This window comes from Toxorhynchites rutilus, chromosome 3 (genome assembly GCF_029784135.1).
Source record: "Toxorhynchites rutilus septentrionalis strain SRP chromosome 3, ASM2978413v1, whole genome shotgun sequence".
Lineage (NCBI taxonomy): Eukaryota > Metazoa > Arthropoda > Insecta > Diptera > Culicidae > Toxorhynchites > Toxorhynchites rutilus.
This window is the reverse complement of record NC_073746.1, coordinates 77,047,355-77,066,478: the sequence shown is the minus strand read 5'-3', so window position 1 is coordinate 77,066,478 and position 19,124 is coordinate 77,047,355. Positions and strand designations below refer to the sequence as shown.

Below are 19,124 nucleotides of genomic sequence, written 5' to 3'. Positions count from 1 at the left end.
AACTTTTGGGTTCTTCCGGAGGGCCTGCTTCATAATCGCCCAATATTTCTCTATTGGGCGAAGCTCCGGCGCGTTGGGCGGGTTCATTTCCTTTGGCACGAAGGTGACCCCGTTGGCTTCGTACCACTCCAACACGTCCTTTGAATAGTGGTACGAAGCGAGATCCGGCCAGAAGATGGTCGGGCCCTCGTGCTGCTTCAATAGTGGTAGTAAGCGCTTCTGTAGGGGCCCTCGTGCTGCTTCAATAGTGGTAGTAAGCGCTTCTGTAGGCACTCCTTAAGGTAAACCTGCCCGTTTACCGTGCCGGTCATCACGAAGGGGCGCTCCGCTTTCCGCAAGAGCAGATCGCTTGCCACACCATATACTTTTTGGCAAACTTGGATAGTTTCTGCTTGCGAATCTCCTCCGGAACGCTGAATTTGTCCTCTGCGGAGAAGAACAACAGGCCCGGCAGCTGACGAAAGTCCGCTTTGACGAAGGTTTCGTCGTCCATTACCAGGCAATGCGGCTTCGTCAACATTTCGGTGTACAGCTTCCAGGCTCGCGTCTTCCCCACAATGTTTTGCCTTTCGTCGCGGTTAGGAGCCTTCTGAACCTTGTATGTACGTAGGCCCTCCCGCTGCTTGGTCCGCTGGACGAATGAACTTGACAAATTCAGCTTATTGGCGACATCCCGGACCGAACTTCTCGGATCACGTCTAAACTGCTTAACTACGCGCTTGTGATCTTTTTCACTGACGGAGCATCCATTTTTGCCGTTCTTCACCTTCCGGTCGATGGTTAGGTTCTCGAAGTATCGTTTTAGTACTCTGCTGACCGTGGATTGGACGATTCCCAGCATCTTACCGATGTCCCGATGTGACAACTCCGGATTCTCGAAATGAGTGCACAGGATTAATTCACGACGCTCTTTTTCGTTCGACGACATTTTTCCAAATTTACGAAAAATTGACAGTGAAGCATGGCCAACGTGATCTATACACTCTTATCTGATTATAAGCGAAAGCTGAAGATAAAATTCCTAAAAATTAAATTTCTACAGCGTTTTTTCCGTGATGCAGTTTGATGTGACACACCCTTTATAACTTCTTTCTTCCTCGTCTCGCAACGGAGATAAATGCATTTTGTTCCGAAATTTGTTGGATCTTCGCTATCTTGTACATCATTGTACATATAAAAGCATATAGAGAGTTAAACAAATTTATCATGATTTTTGGGAAAACATTATCAAAACACGCCAACGTGTTGAACACGATACGTGTTCTGTAAGACGAAAAAAGCGTTGGAGCGAGACGAATATAATGTTAAAACGAAATAAAGATAGTAAAAGTTTGAGGCAGATTTAGTGCTAAAGTGTGAAAAAGTTAGAGATGAACCAATTCACGTGAATTGATTCAAATTGATCATCAAAAAGAAGTCCATGGAGATATTCAAAAGGATCCAAGCAGTGGCGTAGCGTGACCGGGTGACACCCGGGGCGGATTGTATGCCTCAATCCTTGCCTTTTTTTAAGACTATTTCATGTAAGTGTTGGTCACAACTACGTTTCAGGTCATCCATACGTGAAGTCAAATTTCGAATTATTTTTTGGAACATATCCGTTAGTATCTTAACGATAACACGTGTAATGTTGTCTTCAAGTATTTGAATTGATGCAGATTTATTGGCTTGAACAAGAGATTTAGCATACCCTCACAAATATCAAATTCTTTCCGGAATAGGTCCATCATTCCCATCTTGTTGAAATCACATGTCGACCCGAGCTAAGTATTCTTTCTCTAGGTGCCACACAAACGCAAATCATTAGTAATCGCTAGTCAAACGTTAACGTCGTTTCTCCAGCTCATTGTAAAATTTTGAAACGTCTCTTAGAAGCCGCATTTCACGATGAACTGTAACACTTCCAATGCAGTCTAATAAATTGCATCGGCCAGGAAATTTTTCTTGCGGCCTTCAATTGTCCAATTGTCATCCGAAACTTGGTCGTAGAAATTTGTTAGTTTAGAAATTAACTTTTTTAGTTAGTTATTAGATACCGCTAACATGTATCTTGCTTGAATTGAGTTTAAATTTTCGGCTACTCGTTTTGACGATTTTTTACACCCAATGAATACCTTTCTGTGTCGTTCTGCAACAGGAAAAATTTCCAGTGCATTGAGTCTGCTCGCAACGTTACTCAGAGAAAATCCTTCGGTTTGTAAACAGCTCTGCGTTAGATATACTTCACATAGTACTTCGCACCAGAAGTACAGATAACACAGGAAAGTGACTGCTGGAAGATGGGGCCATGCACTAACTTGATCTAGTAAAAATTCAATGGCTGTGATCAGCCCAACGTAGTTCGCATAAATTGATCCCAAAACATTATAATGAGGACTCCATTGAGTTTGTGTCAATCATTTTACTATCACACTTGTGTGGCTCAGGAGCATATGCTATGAGTCAAAGCTGCGGAACGAGAAAACTACTTCATCAGTTCTCATCAAAAGCGGCTTGTCTTCCTAAGTTCGAAGAGTGGTGTACAAAACCTTGAATACGAATTTTTGTTATACTCTCGACAAAATCTAAAGTCCTCCATTTGAGCTCGACATGGTTAAAGCTTTATTCAAAATTGTACTTCATGAAACCTGAACCATCACTCTCCATTGGATAACGGATGTTTTCATTCATAACAGCAAACCGTCCAAAACGAAAAAAAATCAAGAATGATTCTTTTACATGAACACTCCCATTTTGAAATTTCTCACTAAAAAATATCACCACTAAGCAAAGGCGAATGAACATTGAAGTGTAAAGCCTCTATGAAATGAACAAAGAAGAATCACGTTCATTCAAAATTTTGAAAGATTTTTTTCGAAACAATATGATTATTTTGGTCGTGGGTCCCTTTGAGCAATTCAAAAGTATCGGCGCAATCAAGCATTTCATGGGCTATTTTCCCGAATATGATTACGGCACATTCTTGAGAAGATCACTATGCTATAGACGATGATTGCCGACGTAAATAAAAAGAAACAAACCATTTATTTTCTTAATTGAATGCATGTAAAAAATGTAAAAGGTGAAATGCTAAAGATTTGTAGAAAATGAAAATTATTATTCGATGTTGTTTGAATACTTGAAAGACACAGTCCTGACCCTAACTTAACTATTTTTCTAAACAACCTCGCATGTACGTCGAAACTTCATCCATGATATAAAATTTTTATCAGACACAACATTCGTTCAAGATTTTATCCAATTACAGATTATGTGTTACAGTGTTACATAAAACATGTATTTGATACGGGAGACCTAATTTTCATTTATAATTTTTGTTTTAAAAGCATGTTTGTTACACCCGAAACAAACGTCATTTTCGCTTCACAGAAATGGAACACGAAGCTAAATGCCTTTTTGTGTCGAATTGCGTGGCAAGATTGCCACATTTGCACAGCTCGGTTAGACTTGAGTCGGACAGTTCTGAAATTTCCAAGGAAATTACACTATTGATTTCCATATTTTGCATATTTTGTACACTAACCACACTAAAATTGCGTATATGAAGCAATCTTCGCCTCTGCCTTCCAACCGAATGCATCTATCAAAATGTGGGATCGTGGAATGTTGTAATAAAGCTCATTGAAGACAATACATCAGACATGTCATGAAAATGCATTGCATTTTGGCCTGGCAATAGCAAAGGCTGTGTCAGCGTTGCTCATGATAGCTGTAGCATCCGATTGAGAATGATTGAGTTACAGGATATGACAATAGCAAGAGAATGTACTCTTCGTAGGAATCGCAGTCTTTCGCTCTCTACCTTCGCGAAAACGTCGATAATGAATTGTTGACACAGTCAACGACATCGTAGAATGACGTTGTCCTGACCGCGTCGAATCGTCATACAATACACATAAAAATCCATCGAGCTCCCACCACTCTCTTGTTTGTTTTGTCTCCTCTAACCACATGTTCATAAACATTTATACAGAATTAGAATTGTCGTTTATAATGAATAATCCACAGTTTCTCGCGGTGTTGTACAGTCGTCTACCATGATTTCAGCCATGTCTCCAACATGCCGGTGTTTATCAGGATTGATGGCAATGGCGGGATAACCATTTTTCAATCCGAGTATGTGTCATTTGAAGAATTTTCAATAATTAATTGTACTCGTTCAAAAAGGCTTCCAGCTTGCCAGCCTGGCTTTAGGCAAATTGAGGATTAGATGTGCGGATGAAAGTTCGATGGAGCGGACGTAGCGCTATCTGTCATTCAAAAACGTGTATAAATTCGTTCTGTTTGAAAAATAAACGACAATTAACCCTTTCGCTACGAGCGTCGTCTATAGGCGACATCCGCGCGACGACCTGTGTGCACGAGCGTCATGAGAGTAATACTGCACTTCGATCACACCAGCGCGATATGCATATTTTTCGGCGCAGTGTTTCGTACAGCGGAGCACTCTGACGGAGCACACTGCCGTAATGAAAGGGTTAAATTATTTGGATATTTTTTTATACAAAAATACTCAAACCAAATATTTTTGAAGCCAAAACGGCTTAACCTTTTCACTACGAAAGGCGTAGATATACGCTCTCGCCAGTCTTTCACTTCTTCACAATAGTATGTAGCAAACATAACATTCGCTTTGAAAGTAGATACGAATGCAAAGAGTGTGATGTAGGTTTATGCGATGACCCATGTTTTAGGATATATCGTACAGAAAGTAATTATTAAAATATTAACACAACGACTGACATGCGCATAACGCGCCGTACCTGCTGATGGATTTCTTCGAGTCTGGCCCGCAGTGGAAGGGCTGAAGGAAAAAAAAAGTTTCAGATTCAGATTTTTGACGTAGAACTATGTCTTTCAGGAAGGGTGCAAAATCAGAAAACAGGTCACGTTTTTATGAAATAAAGTTAACGTTAATAACTCTTAGATTTGTTTGATATGCTCTACATTACAATTCGCTAATCTCTAAACGGTTCAAATTCATGAAAACTGGAAGAACTTCCTTTTCTCCCATACATTTGTTCTGCCGATTTGTGTGCTAACCCTACCCGTATTTCGAATGCTTATAACTCGAAGATTTTTTAACAGATCGGAAAGATGTTTGCATCAATTGAAAATGTTTCTACGCGTCTATCACAATTAATAAGATGTTATTTTTCATGAGATAAACAATTGAATAACTGTAAAATGTCAAACTTTATTTGAACGCCCTAACTGTTAATTTTTTATTGGCCCGATTTACGGTTTCCCCAACACATACAGACAATCGATGTACCTGTGGAAATCCGCTCTGCAATTATACATGCATGTTGGGGGTATTTTTGTTCCCCCCGCGCTGTTTTGAATCCGCTTTGTCAAAACATGCAAGTCGAGGGTATATTTTTCACACTGAGCTGTGTTTCCCTAACACGGACTTCCAAATTAATGTACCTGGGGGAATCCGCTTCGCAAATACATACAAGTCGGGGCGTATTTTTTGGTGTTGAGTACTTTTGTACTCGCTTGTCGTTGTGCAGACCAGAATATGTTTCCCTAAACGTACTTTTGAACTGAGAAGCCTAGGAAAATCGTCATTTCAGATACTAGAGGTGAACGAACTTTCGCGGCTCGAGAACTACGTAAACATGAAATGTGCAATATTTTCAAAGCTAAATGTAAAATACAATGATCGTTTGACAATTCTTCCGTTCACATATTTTGTTAGTCCTAGGTATCATATCAAACGTAAAAGGACGTTCATCAAATTTATTTGTAACGAAGAACATAATCTATTATAAAAATTTCGATGCATTCTAACATAATATTCGAAGTGGTAAACAAGTGGATTGCATAATATAATTGCGCAGTTTTACGTCGAAAATATGCGGTCGTGTCCTAGATACAACACCTAACATGTTTTTCCTGCATGAGATCACTCTCAACGGTATTAAATATGAAGTAATCGGTACCCTAGCTATCTCATATAAAGTTTACGACCTATCTTCAAGCCTACCAAGTTTTATCTGCATAATTTCATACAAATCGGTCGAGCCGTTTCGGAGAAGTTCGACCACGAACATCGTGATAAGGATTTTAAATATGTATAAATTACAGAAATCGTCTGCATTTTTATCCTATCTCTTGTAATGATTTCCATGCATTGATCGAGGAAAATATATATTGATATCTATTTTCTTTAATAGTGTTGAAATATTGAAATCATCCATGTGGTATACCTATCCTACTGAATATCAAGAGATTTTAAAAATTTCAGTTGCTTAGTTCGAGTATTGAAAAATGAAATACTAGAATATTTCTTTAATCAGTATCAATTATTATGTTATTGTGAACCTCAACTAAGCTATCTGTATTCGTCCACGCGTCAAATTGACGCGTATTCGTAGAGATAGGTATATCAGAAACGGCCGTAAATCCTGTTTTGAAATTAGCTTGCTGCAGAAGCTCGAAGCACGTATCAGGCAGTATCAGAACAGATCGGAATGAAACAAGTTTGGGCAACATTTGAACGATCCTATAATGATTCAAATCCGATGAGTTTGCACCGATGCTCATAGTCGGGGAGATTATAAGGATTATTCCAAAATAGATGTCGTAAGGCAAACCTCATAAACTTACGCTGAACAGCCGCCACGCATAAAATTCGCCGTTCTGATAGAATGATGCCCAAACCACTGATAAATATTCGAGAATCGAGCGGACTAGAGCACAATATAAAGCTTTCATGCATTGCACATCCCTAAAACCTTTGCTGTTAATTTTGTTCTTCAACGTGGCTGCGTCAGCTCTTGGAAAATGATTTAAATTGGTTTACGCTGATGATCTGAAGTTACACGTTATAGTGCGCACGGAAGAGGACTGCAAAGTTTGCTGGCTTCGTTTGGTGTCAAAGAAATAATTTGATACTGAGCGTTGAAAAACGTCAGGTTATCATGTTCCACTGGTGGAGTGAACGAACAATGCCCAACAATCAAACAAAATGGCACTTTTCAGGCCCACCAAATCATTGTCAAAAAGTTTAACGATGTAATTATTCAAACATATTTAAAATCAACATTCAACAGATAGCCTGACAGATAGCGGTCGTGTCTCGGACATATGATAATATGACATCGTTCATATGTATTCTCGCAATTTTGTGATCCTTTCTATTATATTGGAGAAGCTTGAAAATTAATGCATTATTGTTTGTAACCCGCGACGCCGGGGAAGCACGCGAGCGCTGAGGGCGGGTTTTGTCCTTTCTCTTCACAAACCCGGTTAATTCCGCGACCATTTCTGCGCTCTCTGGAGGACCCGCGACACCGTTGGTCCGCGATCCGCAAGACAACCACAAAGTGGGAACCTCGGCTGGATCCAAGAACACCGTTTATGCCGAGAATCGCATCACAGGACCAAATTCCAATATCTTCAATACCCCCCACCCACCCACTAGCTTCAGAGGACGAAGCGGAGGTTGAAATATTACTGTTGGAGACAACTGGCAATACCACAGAGGATCTACCACTTGGGCTCGCCAGTGACAGATTCAACTGTCATTTGTATCGACGTCACGAGTGAAACAATAGAGCGGAGAGTTGTCGTTTCCGGGTAGATGAAGCACACTATGTGTTCACTTCATCATTGTCTTCCGTACAATACACGTTTTTATGAAGATGAATAAATTTAGTTATTAGAGTATTTTATGTACAACATTATAGTTCTTTTATTTCAATCATCTCGCGAACGACAACACAAAAGTGGCGACGAGTGCGCGAATAAATGTGTTGTTTTCGCGGGAATTCGATCAGTTTTTGCACGAGAACGTGATTTAAAATATCACCACGCCGCCGCCAAAAAAGAGGAGAAAACGCTCCTACAGCACAATGACGGATCAGCATTCAGCAGACCAGGCATCGGGAATCAATGGACCGGGACAGCAGCGGTTTGTGCAGCAGCAGCAGCATCAACAGCCTCCCGAAATGCAGCAGCAGAATATTCCTCCCGGAGTGCCTCAATGGAGCCCCACACAGCAGACTCGAACAGATGCTATTATCGTGCAAATATTGCAGCAGCTTCAGCAACAACAGACCGTCACCAATCAACTCCTCCAACAGCAGCGTGAATCAGCCCAGCAGCATGAGGGATTTATGCAGCAGCAAGAAAATCTATTCCGAAATGCACTTTCGACTATACAAGTCAACGTTCCTCCCAATCGCGAAGTTATTCTGGACTCTTTGGCTGGAAATATTCGAGAGTTCCAATACGATCCAGAAAATCACATCACATTCGCAGCATGGTATGCCAGGTACGAGGACTTGTTTGCAAAGGATGCGGAACGGCTCGACGATGAAGCCAAAGTAAGGTTACTGCTCCGAAGACTGGGTACGAATGAGCACTACAGGTACGTCTCATACATCCTACCTAATGCTCTAAAGGATTTCACGTTCATCGACACAGTGAAGAAACTGAAGGGACTTTTTGGCATGAAAGAGTCCACAGTTAAGAAACGATACTGTACATTAACCGTCACGAAAGCCCCGACGGAGGACTATGTTACGTTCGCTTGTCGGGTGAATAAGATGTGCGTGGAGTTCGAGTTGGCCAAATTGACGGAAGAGCATTTTAAATGCCTCATGTTCGTTTGCGGTCTGAAGTCGGAGTGCGACGCGGAGGTACGCACCAGATTGTTGACGAAAATCGAAGACAACAACGATGTCACCTTGGAAGCACTGATGGAAGAGTGTCAGCGGTTGATAAATTTAAAGAGCGATACTGCTATGATAGAAAGTCCTGGACGTGTTCAGATCATCAAGAGGAACTTTCAGCAACGGAAGCAGTACGATAAGCGGTTCAGAGATCGTCCAAAAGAATCACCAAGAAACGAAGAAGAACGCAAAAGTCCGGCAACTCCTTGCTGGAACTGTGGTGCGATGCATTTTTCTAACCACTGCGGTTTCAAGAGTCACAAGTGCGCCGACTGCAAACAGATCGGCCATAAAGAGGGCTATTGCTCAAGCGCAAAGCGGTCTACGAAGGCATCAAAATATCAGCCACGAAGGTTCTCCACCAAAACCGTTATTGCATCGGTCAGCAGCGTCGAATGCAAGCGTCGTTACGTGTGGGTAAAGCTGAACGGTACTCCTGTAAGATTGCAGCTCGACACAGCGTCTGATATTACTATCGTGTCCGAAAAGGTGTGGAATCGGATCGGTCAGCCAGCAGGTGTTCCTGCGAGTCAGACCGCCAAATCAGCATCGGGAGAACAACTGGACCTGCAGTGTGAGTTCGTCAGTGACGTCGAAATCAATGGTACGACGCATAGCGGACGCATCTTCGTTTCTACACATCCATTGAATCTGCTCGGAATCGATCTCATCGACAAGTTCCAGCTTTGGTCATTACCAATGGATAAATTTTGTAATTTCGTCGGTGGTTCCAATGATATCGTTTCTCTGCAGAAAGCGTACCCGAAGCTGTTCAGCGAGACGTTGGGGCTTTGCTCCAAATCTAAAATTCAACTTTCGCTGAAGGAAGCGTGTAAGCCAGTCTTTCGTCCAAGAAGGCCGGTTTCGTACGCTATGTTGCCAACTGTGGACAAAGAACTAGACCGACTAGAGTCTCTGCAAATTATTTCACCAGTGGACTATTCAGAGTGGGCGGCTCCAATAGTCGTTGTGCGAAAGGCCAGTAGTAATGTTCGCATATGTGGCGACTATTCAACTGGATTAAACGATCGGCTCCAGTCACACCAGTATCCCCTTCCGCTGCCACAAGACGTCATTTCGAAGCTCTCCAATTGTACAGTGTTCAGTCAGATTGATTTATCTGATGCTTTTCTTCAGATGGAAGTGGAGGAAAGCTGCCGCCAACTACTCACCATCAACACCCATCGGATACTGTATCAGTACAACAGGTTGCCTCCTGGTGTCAAAGCTCCGCCGGGAGCATTCCAGCAGCTGATGGACACGATGTTGGCAGGTCTTCCATGTACTGCAGGCTACCTAGACGACGTGGTTGTGGGAGGCAAAGATACTAACGAACATCAGCGTAATTTGCATGCAGTGCTGCAGCGGATTGAGGAATTCGGATTCACAATTCGGCCGGAAAAATGCTCTTTTGGCCAGCAGCAAATCCGTTACCTGGGTCATATCTTAGATCGTCATGGGCTTAGACCAGATCCAGCTAAAATCCAAGTCATAAAGGACCTACCGCCACCGAAGGACATCACGGGAGTACGCTCCTTCTGAGTTTGTTCCAAACATGCGGGCTCTCAGGTTTCCGCTAGATCAGCTCCTGAAGGATTCATCAGCATTTGTGTGGACGCGCGAGTGCCAGCAGGCGTTTGAAAAATTCAAAAAAATTTTGTCGTCAGAGCTGCTTTTAGCACATTATGACCCGAAGCAGGAAATAATTGTCTCGGCGGATGCATCTTCCGTCGGCATTGGGGAAACAATAAGTCACAAGTATCCTAATGGCCACGTTGCATCTCATGCATCTCGTGCGCTTACACTGGTTGAACAGCGCTACTCGCAAATTGCCCGGGAAGGATTGGCAATAATTTACGCTGTTACCAAATTCCACAAATTTATCTTTGGGAGACGGTTTCGGCTTCAAACCGACCATGCACCGCTTCTCAGAATTTTCGGGTCCAAAAAAGGGATTCCGATCTATACAGCCAATCGCCTTCAACAGTGGGTATTATCGTTGCTCTCCTACGATTTTTCGATCGAGTACATTCAGAGTGACAAGTTCGGCAATGCTGACGTTTTGTCCCGTCTTATCGACCAACACACCAAACCGGATGAGGACGTCATAATTGCATGTACCACCTTGGAAGAAGATTTGAGGTCAGTAGCAATTGATAGTACTAATCAACTACCTCTCAGTTTTAGTATGGTTGAAAAAGCAACGGCATGTGATCCGTTGCTTCGAAAAGTTCACCGCTTCATCCGTGAGGGCTGGCCCAAATCTAGGTCGGAAGTTAAAGATTGGGAGATGTATCGGTTCTTCGATCGCCAGGAAGCTCTGTCAGTCGTTCAAGGCAGCATAATGTTCGGCGACAGACTGGTAATCCCGACTGCCTTCCGGAGGCGGTGCCTCAACCAACTACACAGGGGCCATCCAGGCATACAGCGTATGAAGGCCATCTCACGTAGCTTCGTGTACTGGCCGGGACTTGACGAAGAGATTGTGAGCTTCGTTAAGGGTTGTCATCACTGCGCATCTGTAGCACGGTCCCCTCCGAAAGCGGAACCGGAGTCGTGGCATTCCACAACGGCTCCTTGGCAGCGAGTCCATGCAGACTACGCGGGCCCTCTGGACGGAGAATATTATTTGCTAGTCATCGATGCGCACACCAAGTGGCCAGAGATCTTCCCGACAAAACAAATAACATCGAAGGCCACGATCAATCTAATGCGTACGTTGTTTGCAAACAAGGGCATGCCGGAGATTCTCGTGACCGATAACGGAACGCAATTTAAGAGTGCTGAGTTCAGTGAGTTTTGCTGCGAGAACGGAATCCGGCACACAACAACGGCTCCATTTCATCCGCAATCGAACGGCCAAGCTGAAAGATTTGTGGATACTTTCAAAAAATTCAGGAGGGAGAAGGCTCGATAAGGCAGGCACTGGACATTTTCCTCCTCACTTACCGTTCCACGCCGAATCCAAATGTTCCAGGAGGGAAATCTCCAGCAGAGGCGATGTATAACCGACCGTTGAGAACATCGCTAGACCTTCTACGTCCACCGTCGACCCCAGAACCATCATCAAACCGCCAGGGTACATCCACCGCGCGGTCATTCAGTCCGAAAGATTCCGTATATGCAAAAATATATGCCAACAACAAATGGTCTTGGATTGCTGGAACTGTAGTAGAAAGAATCGGCACAGTTATGTATAATATCTGGGTGGAAAACAAGAAATTAGTTAGGTCACACATCAACCAGCTCAGAGAACGATCTGCTACGGGAACAACAACAAAGGAGCAGACTAAGCAAGGTCTGCCGCTCAACATTTTGCTCGATGAGTGGAAGCTATCACTGCCAACATCAGCAGCATCCCCGTCTGCTCACCACTTGTCGGAAGCGGAAGTCATCGAACAAACTCAATCCACGCTAGTTCGTCCATCATCCCCAACATCACCAAATAGCATCCGATCAGCGACATCTTCTTCTTCATCACCATCGACGGCATTTGAGTCTACCGTTGAAAATTCACCTATGGTTCAGCTACCTCGGCGATCTTCTCGAACCAGAAGACCACCGCAATGGTTCCAGGGAAACTAAAGGTTCTAGGAGGGAGATGTTGGAGACAACTGGCAATACCACAGAGGATCTACCACTTGGACTCGCCAGTGACAGATTCAACTGTCATTTGTATCGACGTCACGAGTGAAACAATAGAGCGGAGAGTTGTCGTTTCCGGGTAGATGAAGCACACTATGTGTTCACTTCATCATTGTCTTCCGTACAATACACGTTTTTATGAAGATGAATAAATTTAGTTATTAGAGTATTTTATGTACAACATTATAGTTCTTTTATTTCAATCATCTCGCGAACGACAACACAAAAATTACTTACAACCGCAGAAGAGGAGTCCCAACCCTGGACTCGAGACCTATCCCTGAAAAAGATGTCGGTGTTTCGGCTACACGCCAGCCAGTAAATACATCAGTGTTCTTTCCTAAGCCTCTAAAAATTCCTCAAACACAATTTATTCACTCTATCGCAAAACAACATAGAATTCATTACGTACGTAATTATTAGCGAAGTTAATAATTTCATAGTTGTTACCGAAGTTCTTTGTGGTTGCATCCGTCTCGCTTTCCTGCATTCGCGGTTTTTACGCTCCCGAATACAGTTCAAATCGAGTTGTTCGCCGGATTTGGAGTTTCAAGAACAAAAAACCCGCCGAAAGACTCTGCTTTTTTGGGGGAAATTGTGTTATCGAAAAAAGAAAAGCATGAGTCTTCTAAAAATGTATTGGTCAGTGGGTGTCTTGGCTAAGAACAGTCGCCGAGTCAACATCCAGCACCCATTATGGCTAGTCGCTCAAATACAAAAATAGGAGGGCCACTCGCGCTGCCATTCATCCCATACAAACATAGAAAAGAGAAGCTCAGATTAACACAACCGAGTTTGTGTTGAATCTGAACTTCAAAATTAAGAAACGAGGGGCTTCCAAATGTCGAAATCAGTACCGTGCTACATGTTATTATTGTCGATAAAATGTTGTAAAAATATGGTAATATTGAAATTATTATATCCATACAGCACATTACAGAGCTTATCATTTTACATTGTCCACAGACCTCCGTATCGAAGAGTAATCTCCAACGTGAGTACCAGTTCACAACAATGAATGAATTCTTTTATTTTCCCCCCCTGCGACGCTTGTAACAAGGACAAATTTTCCCGCTCCAACAGCGTAGTCTTCATTTAATTTAATTATAATAGAACAATTGAAACCATAAATCACTGTCATCATCTTTGTTTTAAAACATGCCATCGGACCCGCCACCCTGTGAAGAGGTGGGGGCCGACAAAAGCGGTGTCCTTGGTATACGGGACTATTCAGATTCCGCCTCTGGAGCGCATGGTTTGGAAATAGCACTCATGTTATTGTAAGCGGGAGCCAACGCCGCAGCAAAGATTGGCCATAAAGAACGCGACCAGGGATCTGGTGGCCTGATTGTCGACGAGTACTTGGAGTTGGTGGACTGGCTGGAAAGCTCTCTCCCTCGGACAAAATGTCATCGGCGGTGGTATATTTTCCGGTGGCGATGTACCATAGAGTTCTTGTGTATAATTTGGCGGCAAACCTCGTGGAGTGGGTGCTCGTTATAATGAGCAAGATGCCCAAATGTCCAACTGCTGCTAAGTATTCATTCATCTACGAGGGGTTTCAGAAGCAATGAAATCAAAATATGCATATTAATAGGACATCACGAAGAAATAAAAAATCCTTCCAAACTATCCAGCGCGGTTGTAAATTTGAATCAATTTTGAAAAAAAATGCCCTTATCTTCTCGTGGACCCCTTTCTCGGAGACTTTCGCACTGCCTGTCGAGCTTAATAGAAATCCGACCATGCCTTCAGATGACAGGCGCGCCGAAATTTGATACAACGAGAAAGTGGGGAACGAGGCCTTAATGAGACCAGAACTTGCTACTGGTTTTAATTAGCACCTTCACAATAATCCATTATGGCAACGGGAAGCAGAGAGAGAACACAGACCCACAAAAAAAGAGTTTGAATGAAACATATCATCCGAGAATAATTGCATGCCCTCGCAAACATGTCATTACTTCAATCAAATTTGTTAATGCATTTTTAATTTCCCATTTTTAACGAAATTGATAGCAACAGTGTGTATGTTACGCGGGAGGAGTCGGCCGGAAGCCGGGAAGTGGTGCGGAGAGCTGTTAATAAAATAATTAAAATAGTGTTCCCATTGTGGAGATGAAATTAAAAATAATATTAATGAGACACGCCAGCCGAAATATCTGTTGTTCGCTAGAATTTCAACCTGGCAGCGTTTTGGGATGGATGGGACGGTTAGTAAAGCTGGCAGCAAACGTTGTGCAAAAATCTTTTCTGATTGAAACCTGCCTCGCGTACAAACGGAATCCAATGCTGACAACGGCTGTCAAATGAAAAATAATAATTGCCCGGCCCGGCCGAGATGAATTATTGAGCTCGTATTTATTTTTTTCCGAAGCGTGTATTTTTAATTAATTTCAATTTCAATAATTTATAGTAATTAAATTAAACTTCGCATATTTATGGGAGTTTAATATTTCAACGCCCCAAATATTGGCCGCATTGATTCTGCAAATGTGTGGGAAGCATGACAACGTTCGTGGGGCACAGGCGGTTACCATATGGAAACAGTTAAAAATATAGCAACTATAAAAAAGTATTTAAAAATATTAAAAATGATTATTTGCTCGCAATGGGGAAATCGAAACCATTTAAGTTAAAATTCATTCCAACGCGCGCGTCCTACCTGCCCTGCCTTTTCCCATCGGATTTTGGGCACACGATTGTGTGAAGGGTGAAATAATGTGCTGAAATATTTGTGTGAATAAATTATTTGCCCGTAACTTTGGAAAAAGAGTTCTTTTTTTCCAGGTCCCCCGCTTCCAATTCCGTTTCGCTTAATTCAAATTTTATGAATCAGTACAACTCATATGCTACCATTTTCAGCGAACAACACACTTTCGCCCATCCCATCCTCATCCGGCGAAAATGAGAAAGTCCCCATCTGCTGGCGCTTTATGAGCCACACCAATTGTGATACTTCCCGTGAAATTGTGCGAAGACTTTATTTACCTCGTAAATTCATTATTTTATTACAAGTTAAATCTTTTTTCGAAAAGTTCCATTCGAAGGGGCCTGCCTCCCACCACCAACCGCCCAACTCGCCAGCGGCACCACGACGAAATTCTATTGAGTGTTCACAATTTATACTCCCCCCAAGCTTCTCTCATGAGGATGGTGCGTCTCTGCAGCAACGACACGACCATATGAGCAAAAATAAAAGGGCTTTTCCTCAGCTGCAAGAAAAATCACATCGCTCTTCATTGGGAAGCAATTCACCGGAAAACTGGTCTGGTTAAATTAAGCATGCAGAACCGGCGGCTCCTCGTGCGACGAACGACCTGCTGCTTCTGGGCTCGAACGCCAATGCTGCGACCGGGCAAAGCCACGTGCATATAAATTTCCATCAGTTTGAATCCTTGGTTTTAGTGGGCGCCAAATTAGGGGGTGGGAAACATACGGGCGGTCGAGACACGATTGGTGTATTAGACAGAGAGAGAGAGAGAAATATGTTTGCCCTAAATTTGCATTTTCTTCATCACAAATGTATCAATTTATTCGAAATGAAGCCTTGGAGATGTTCTTGCTACACTCATGTTTTTCATTAGGAACTCTCATTGTATGAAAAGAATGTGGAAGAAAATGGAAAAAATTATGTTAGTACCCAGATTTCAGTTTGCTCTTTCACTAAAAAAAATCAATTATCAATCAGACTTATCAATTTCTGCCTGATTTATCTTTTCATTTACAAGGTAGTTTGATCGCTGCATTGGTGCCAAAAATTTTGATTGTACAGAAAATATATATTGAGATCTGTCACAAAAGTAATAATATTCTCATATATATCTCAATTGATGAAACCAGCTTTCAGAATGTTCGTTCCCTGTTTTAGAATACTGTACACACTTCCAGGATAACAGTAAGAGCTGCAATAAGAGTAAACTAATTATCAATCGAAATTTGCAACAATTTCCATCAAAACAAAAGCTTGATTCATTTAGAATCTGGAATCACAAAACCAGTCGTTTATCGGGATTGGTTGAAGGTACAAAACATGTTTTCATATCAAAATATAGATAAATTTATGTTATATTCAAAAAAAATATTTAAAAAAATATTCCGTAACAGTTTTGATGAATTTTCGTATTTTTTCCGAATACACTCCATCAAAGTTTGGACTCACTGTCAGTCAACCTCGGCGGCCATTTAATTCCACGATCTCTTCATGTTTGCAGTATTTTGAATCGCTTTGGCACCCTTCTTCAATTTCCGCTCGACAATTGCCCGTTATTTTTCGATTTGAGCAATTGTGTGGATTGAGGACTTTTTCAATGTAATCGACCCCATTGCAAAATAGTCCAGGAGGTACAATTAAGTGAAAATTAGCATCTAGAGCTTGACAGTTATTCTCTAGACAAAAACTGTCTTCGATAAAGTTGTTACACGCTCATTTTGATGTCATCAAAAATAGGATGACCAAAATTTCTGGAGAATTAAAAAAATTTAACTTTCTTATCTTTATATTAGGCTGTCAAAAAAGTCCTGCGGTAATTTTTTTAAATTTTCATTTGTTCATAAAATTAGTTACAATCATCTGTTTTAAGTCAAATATGCGCCGTTTTATTCGATGACTTGTTCCCAACGAGATACCAACTTCATAATACCCCTGTTATAGAAGCTCGCTTCCTTATTGGCAAAAAACTCGGATAGCCAATTTTCACAGGCCTCTTTTGTGGCTAACTTCTGACTACCTAGCTCGTTCGCCATGGACAAAAACAGGTGGTAGTCACTTGGTGCAAGGTCCGGACTATACGGCGGATGCAAAAGAACCTCCCATCCGAGCTCCCGGAGCTTCTGGCGCGTCACCAAAGAAGTGTGTGGCCTGGCGTTGTCCTGATGGAAGACAATGCGGCCTCTGTTTATCAAAGATGGCCTCTTCTTCATGAGTGCTACTTTCAAGCGGTCCAGTTGTTGGCAGTACAGGTCCGAATTGAGCGTTTGGCCATAGGGAAGCAGCTCATAATAGATTATTCCTTGACAATCCCACCAAACACACAGCAGAACCTTCCTGGTCGTTAATGAGGGCTTGGCCACCGTTTGAGCCGCTTCAGCGGGCTTCGACCACGACCGTTTGCGTTTCACGTTGTCATAAGAGACCCACTTTTCATCGCCAGTCACCATCCGCTTCAGAAACGGGTCGAATTTGTTGCGATTCAGCAGCGATTCACATGCGTCGATACGGTCAAAGATGTTTTTTTTTGCGTCAACGTGTGTGGCACCCATACATCGAGCTTCTTTGTGAATCCAAGCTTCTTCAAATGGTTAATAACGGTTTAATGACTTATCCCCAGCTCTTGGCCGATGCTACGGCTGCTACTATGCCGGTCTTTCTCGGCTAATTCAGCGATTTTGTCGCAATTTTCGACGACAGGCCTTCAGGAGCGTGGCGCATCTTCGACGACCTCTACTCCAGAACGAAAACGTTGAAACCATCGTTGTGCGGTGGAAATGGAAACTGTATCGGGTCCATAAACTGCACAAATTTTATTGGCAGCTTGAGATGCATTTTTGCCTTTGTCATAGTAGTACTGTGAAATATGTCGGATTTTCTCTTTATTTTGCTCCATATTTGCGACACTATAACTCACGAACGACTTAACCAAACAAAACACTGTCAAGGACTATATTAAATACCTTTCCAACAAGCTATAGTATGACTCGATACAATGAATACAACTAGAACTACGCGCTTACAACGACACCTCGCGGAAATAACGCAGGACTTTTTTGACAGCCTAAAGCCGGGTTCAGACGGTGCGAGTAAGCATACGAGTCGGTCTAGTCAGTTACTGCAGTGCAGCTACTCACACCGTGTGAACACATCATGCCAGTTATTGTCATGTGTGATCCGGCGTGCGAGCTACTTCAAAGTTTTTTGAATTTACTCGCACTTGCATGCTTCACAACGTCAAAAACAGAATTTAGCGTTCGAATCAGTGATGCCAAATGTAATGAAATGTCTCAATTTTTAAGATATTTGAAAATATGTGAAGATATTTATAGACTTGAAAATTATTGGAAAAACAAATAAAACCCTCATAGTTTCTAAACGAAATAATTGTTATTTCGTTTTGCACGCTGGCGGGGCACGCTTTCTTTTTGAGATAGTTTTCTTGAGAATCTCTAATATAGAATCATTATCAGATCACAACTTACAAAAAAAAGTATTGTTCTAAGAAACAGAATACATATTCGATTTAAAAAAGTACATTTTCATTCATTATTAAAATTTTTGAAGCGTATTTATTGCACCTGCAAATCGACTATCATTTTCATTTCACAAAATAAATAAAATTAAAAAAAAAATCTTTTAGACTACCATTTATAACATCACATCCTTTCGGAATTATCTGAGCTATGGATGTTTTCGAGATTCTAAAAAATATCGACAACAATCCCAACGATATTCCAAAACAAAGGCACATCAATGTCATTTCTAATTTAACTCTTGCAGGTACAGCATCCCTCATGACTGTATCTTGGCGTTGTATTCGTGGAGCAATTAAATCCAACAGTTTTTTCACTTGTTCAGGTGTTATTATCAACACTGCTCTGTAATCTCGGGGATCCTCATCGTAGAGTTCCTTCAATATTGTATTTGTTGCTCCTTTTCTTTGCATCTAATTCCTGGCCCGAATCCTTTTCTCTTTCTGCTTTTTCGGATAGTACCTTCAGTTCAAAGAAATTCAGCACAAAGTATGTATTTTTAAACACGATCAGCGTTTGTTTTGCTATAAAATTGTGTGATGATACATT

The 19,124-nt window shown here is 41.9% G+C and overlaps 3 protein-coding genes across 4 annotated transcripts in view; 2 read left to right on the top strand and 1 right to left on the bottom strand.

Moving 5' to 3' along the window:
* Positions 1-19,124, bottom strand: part of LOC129775022 (LIM domain transcription factor LMO4) — a 967,612-nt gene that overhangs the window by 845,244 nt on the left and 103,244 nt on the right. The gene's annotated exons all lie outside the window — the stretch shown is intronic.
* LOC129773250 (uncharacterized protein K02A2.6-like) lies at positions 7,863-10,226 on the top strand. The gene has a single exon (XM_055776843.1). It carries the CDS (start codon positions 7,863-7,865, stop codon positions 10,224-10,226), a length of 2,364 nt encoding a protein of 787 aa, XP_055632818.1.
* Positions 10,240-11,601, top strand: LOC129773249 (uncharacterized protein K02A2.6-like). The gene has a single exon (XM_055776842.1). The coding sequence runs from the start codon at positions 10,240-10,242 to the stop codon at positions 11,599-11,601; it is 1,362 nt and encodes a 453-aa protein (XP_055632817.1).

Excerpts from the sequence above, each read along its gene's own strand:
- LOC129773250 (XM_055776843.1), top strand. The coding sequence starts at position 7,863 with ATGACGGATCAGCATTCAGCAGACCAGGCATCGGGAATCAATGGACCG.
- LOC129773249 (XM_055776842.1), top strand. The coding sequence starts at position 10,240 with ATGCGGGCTCTCAGGTTTCCGCTAGATCAGCTCCTGAAGGATTCATCA.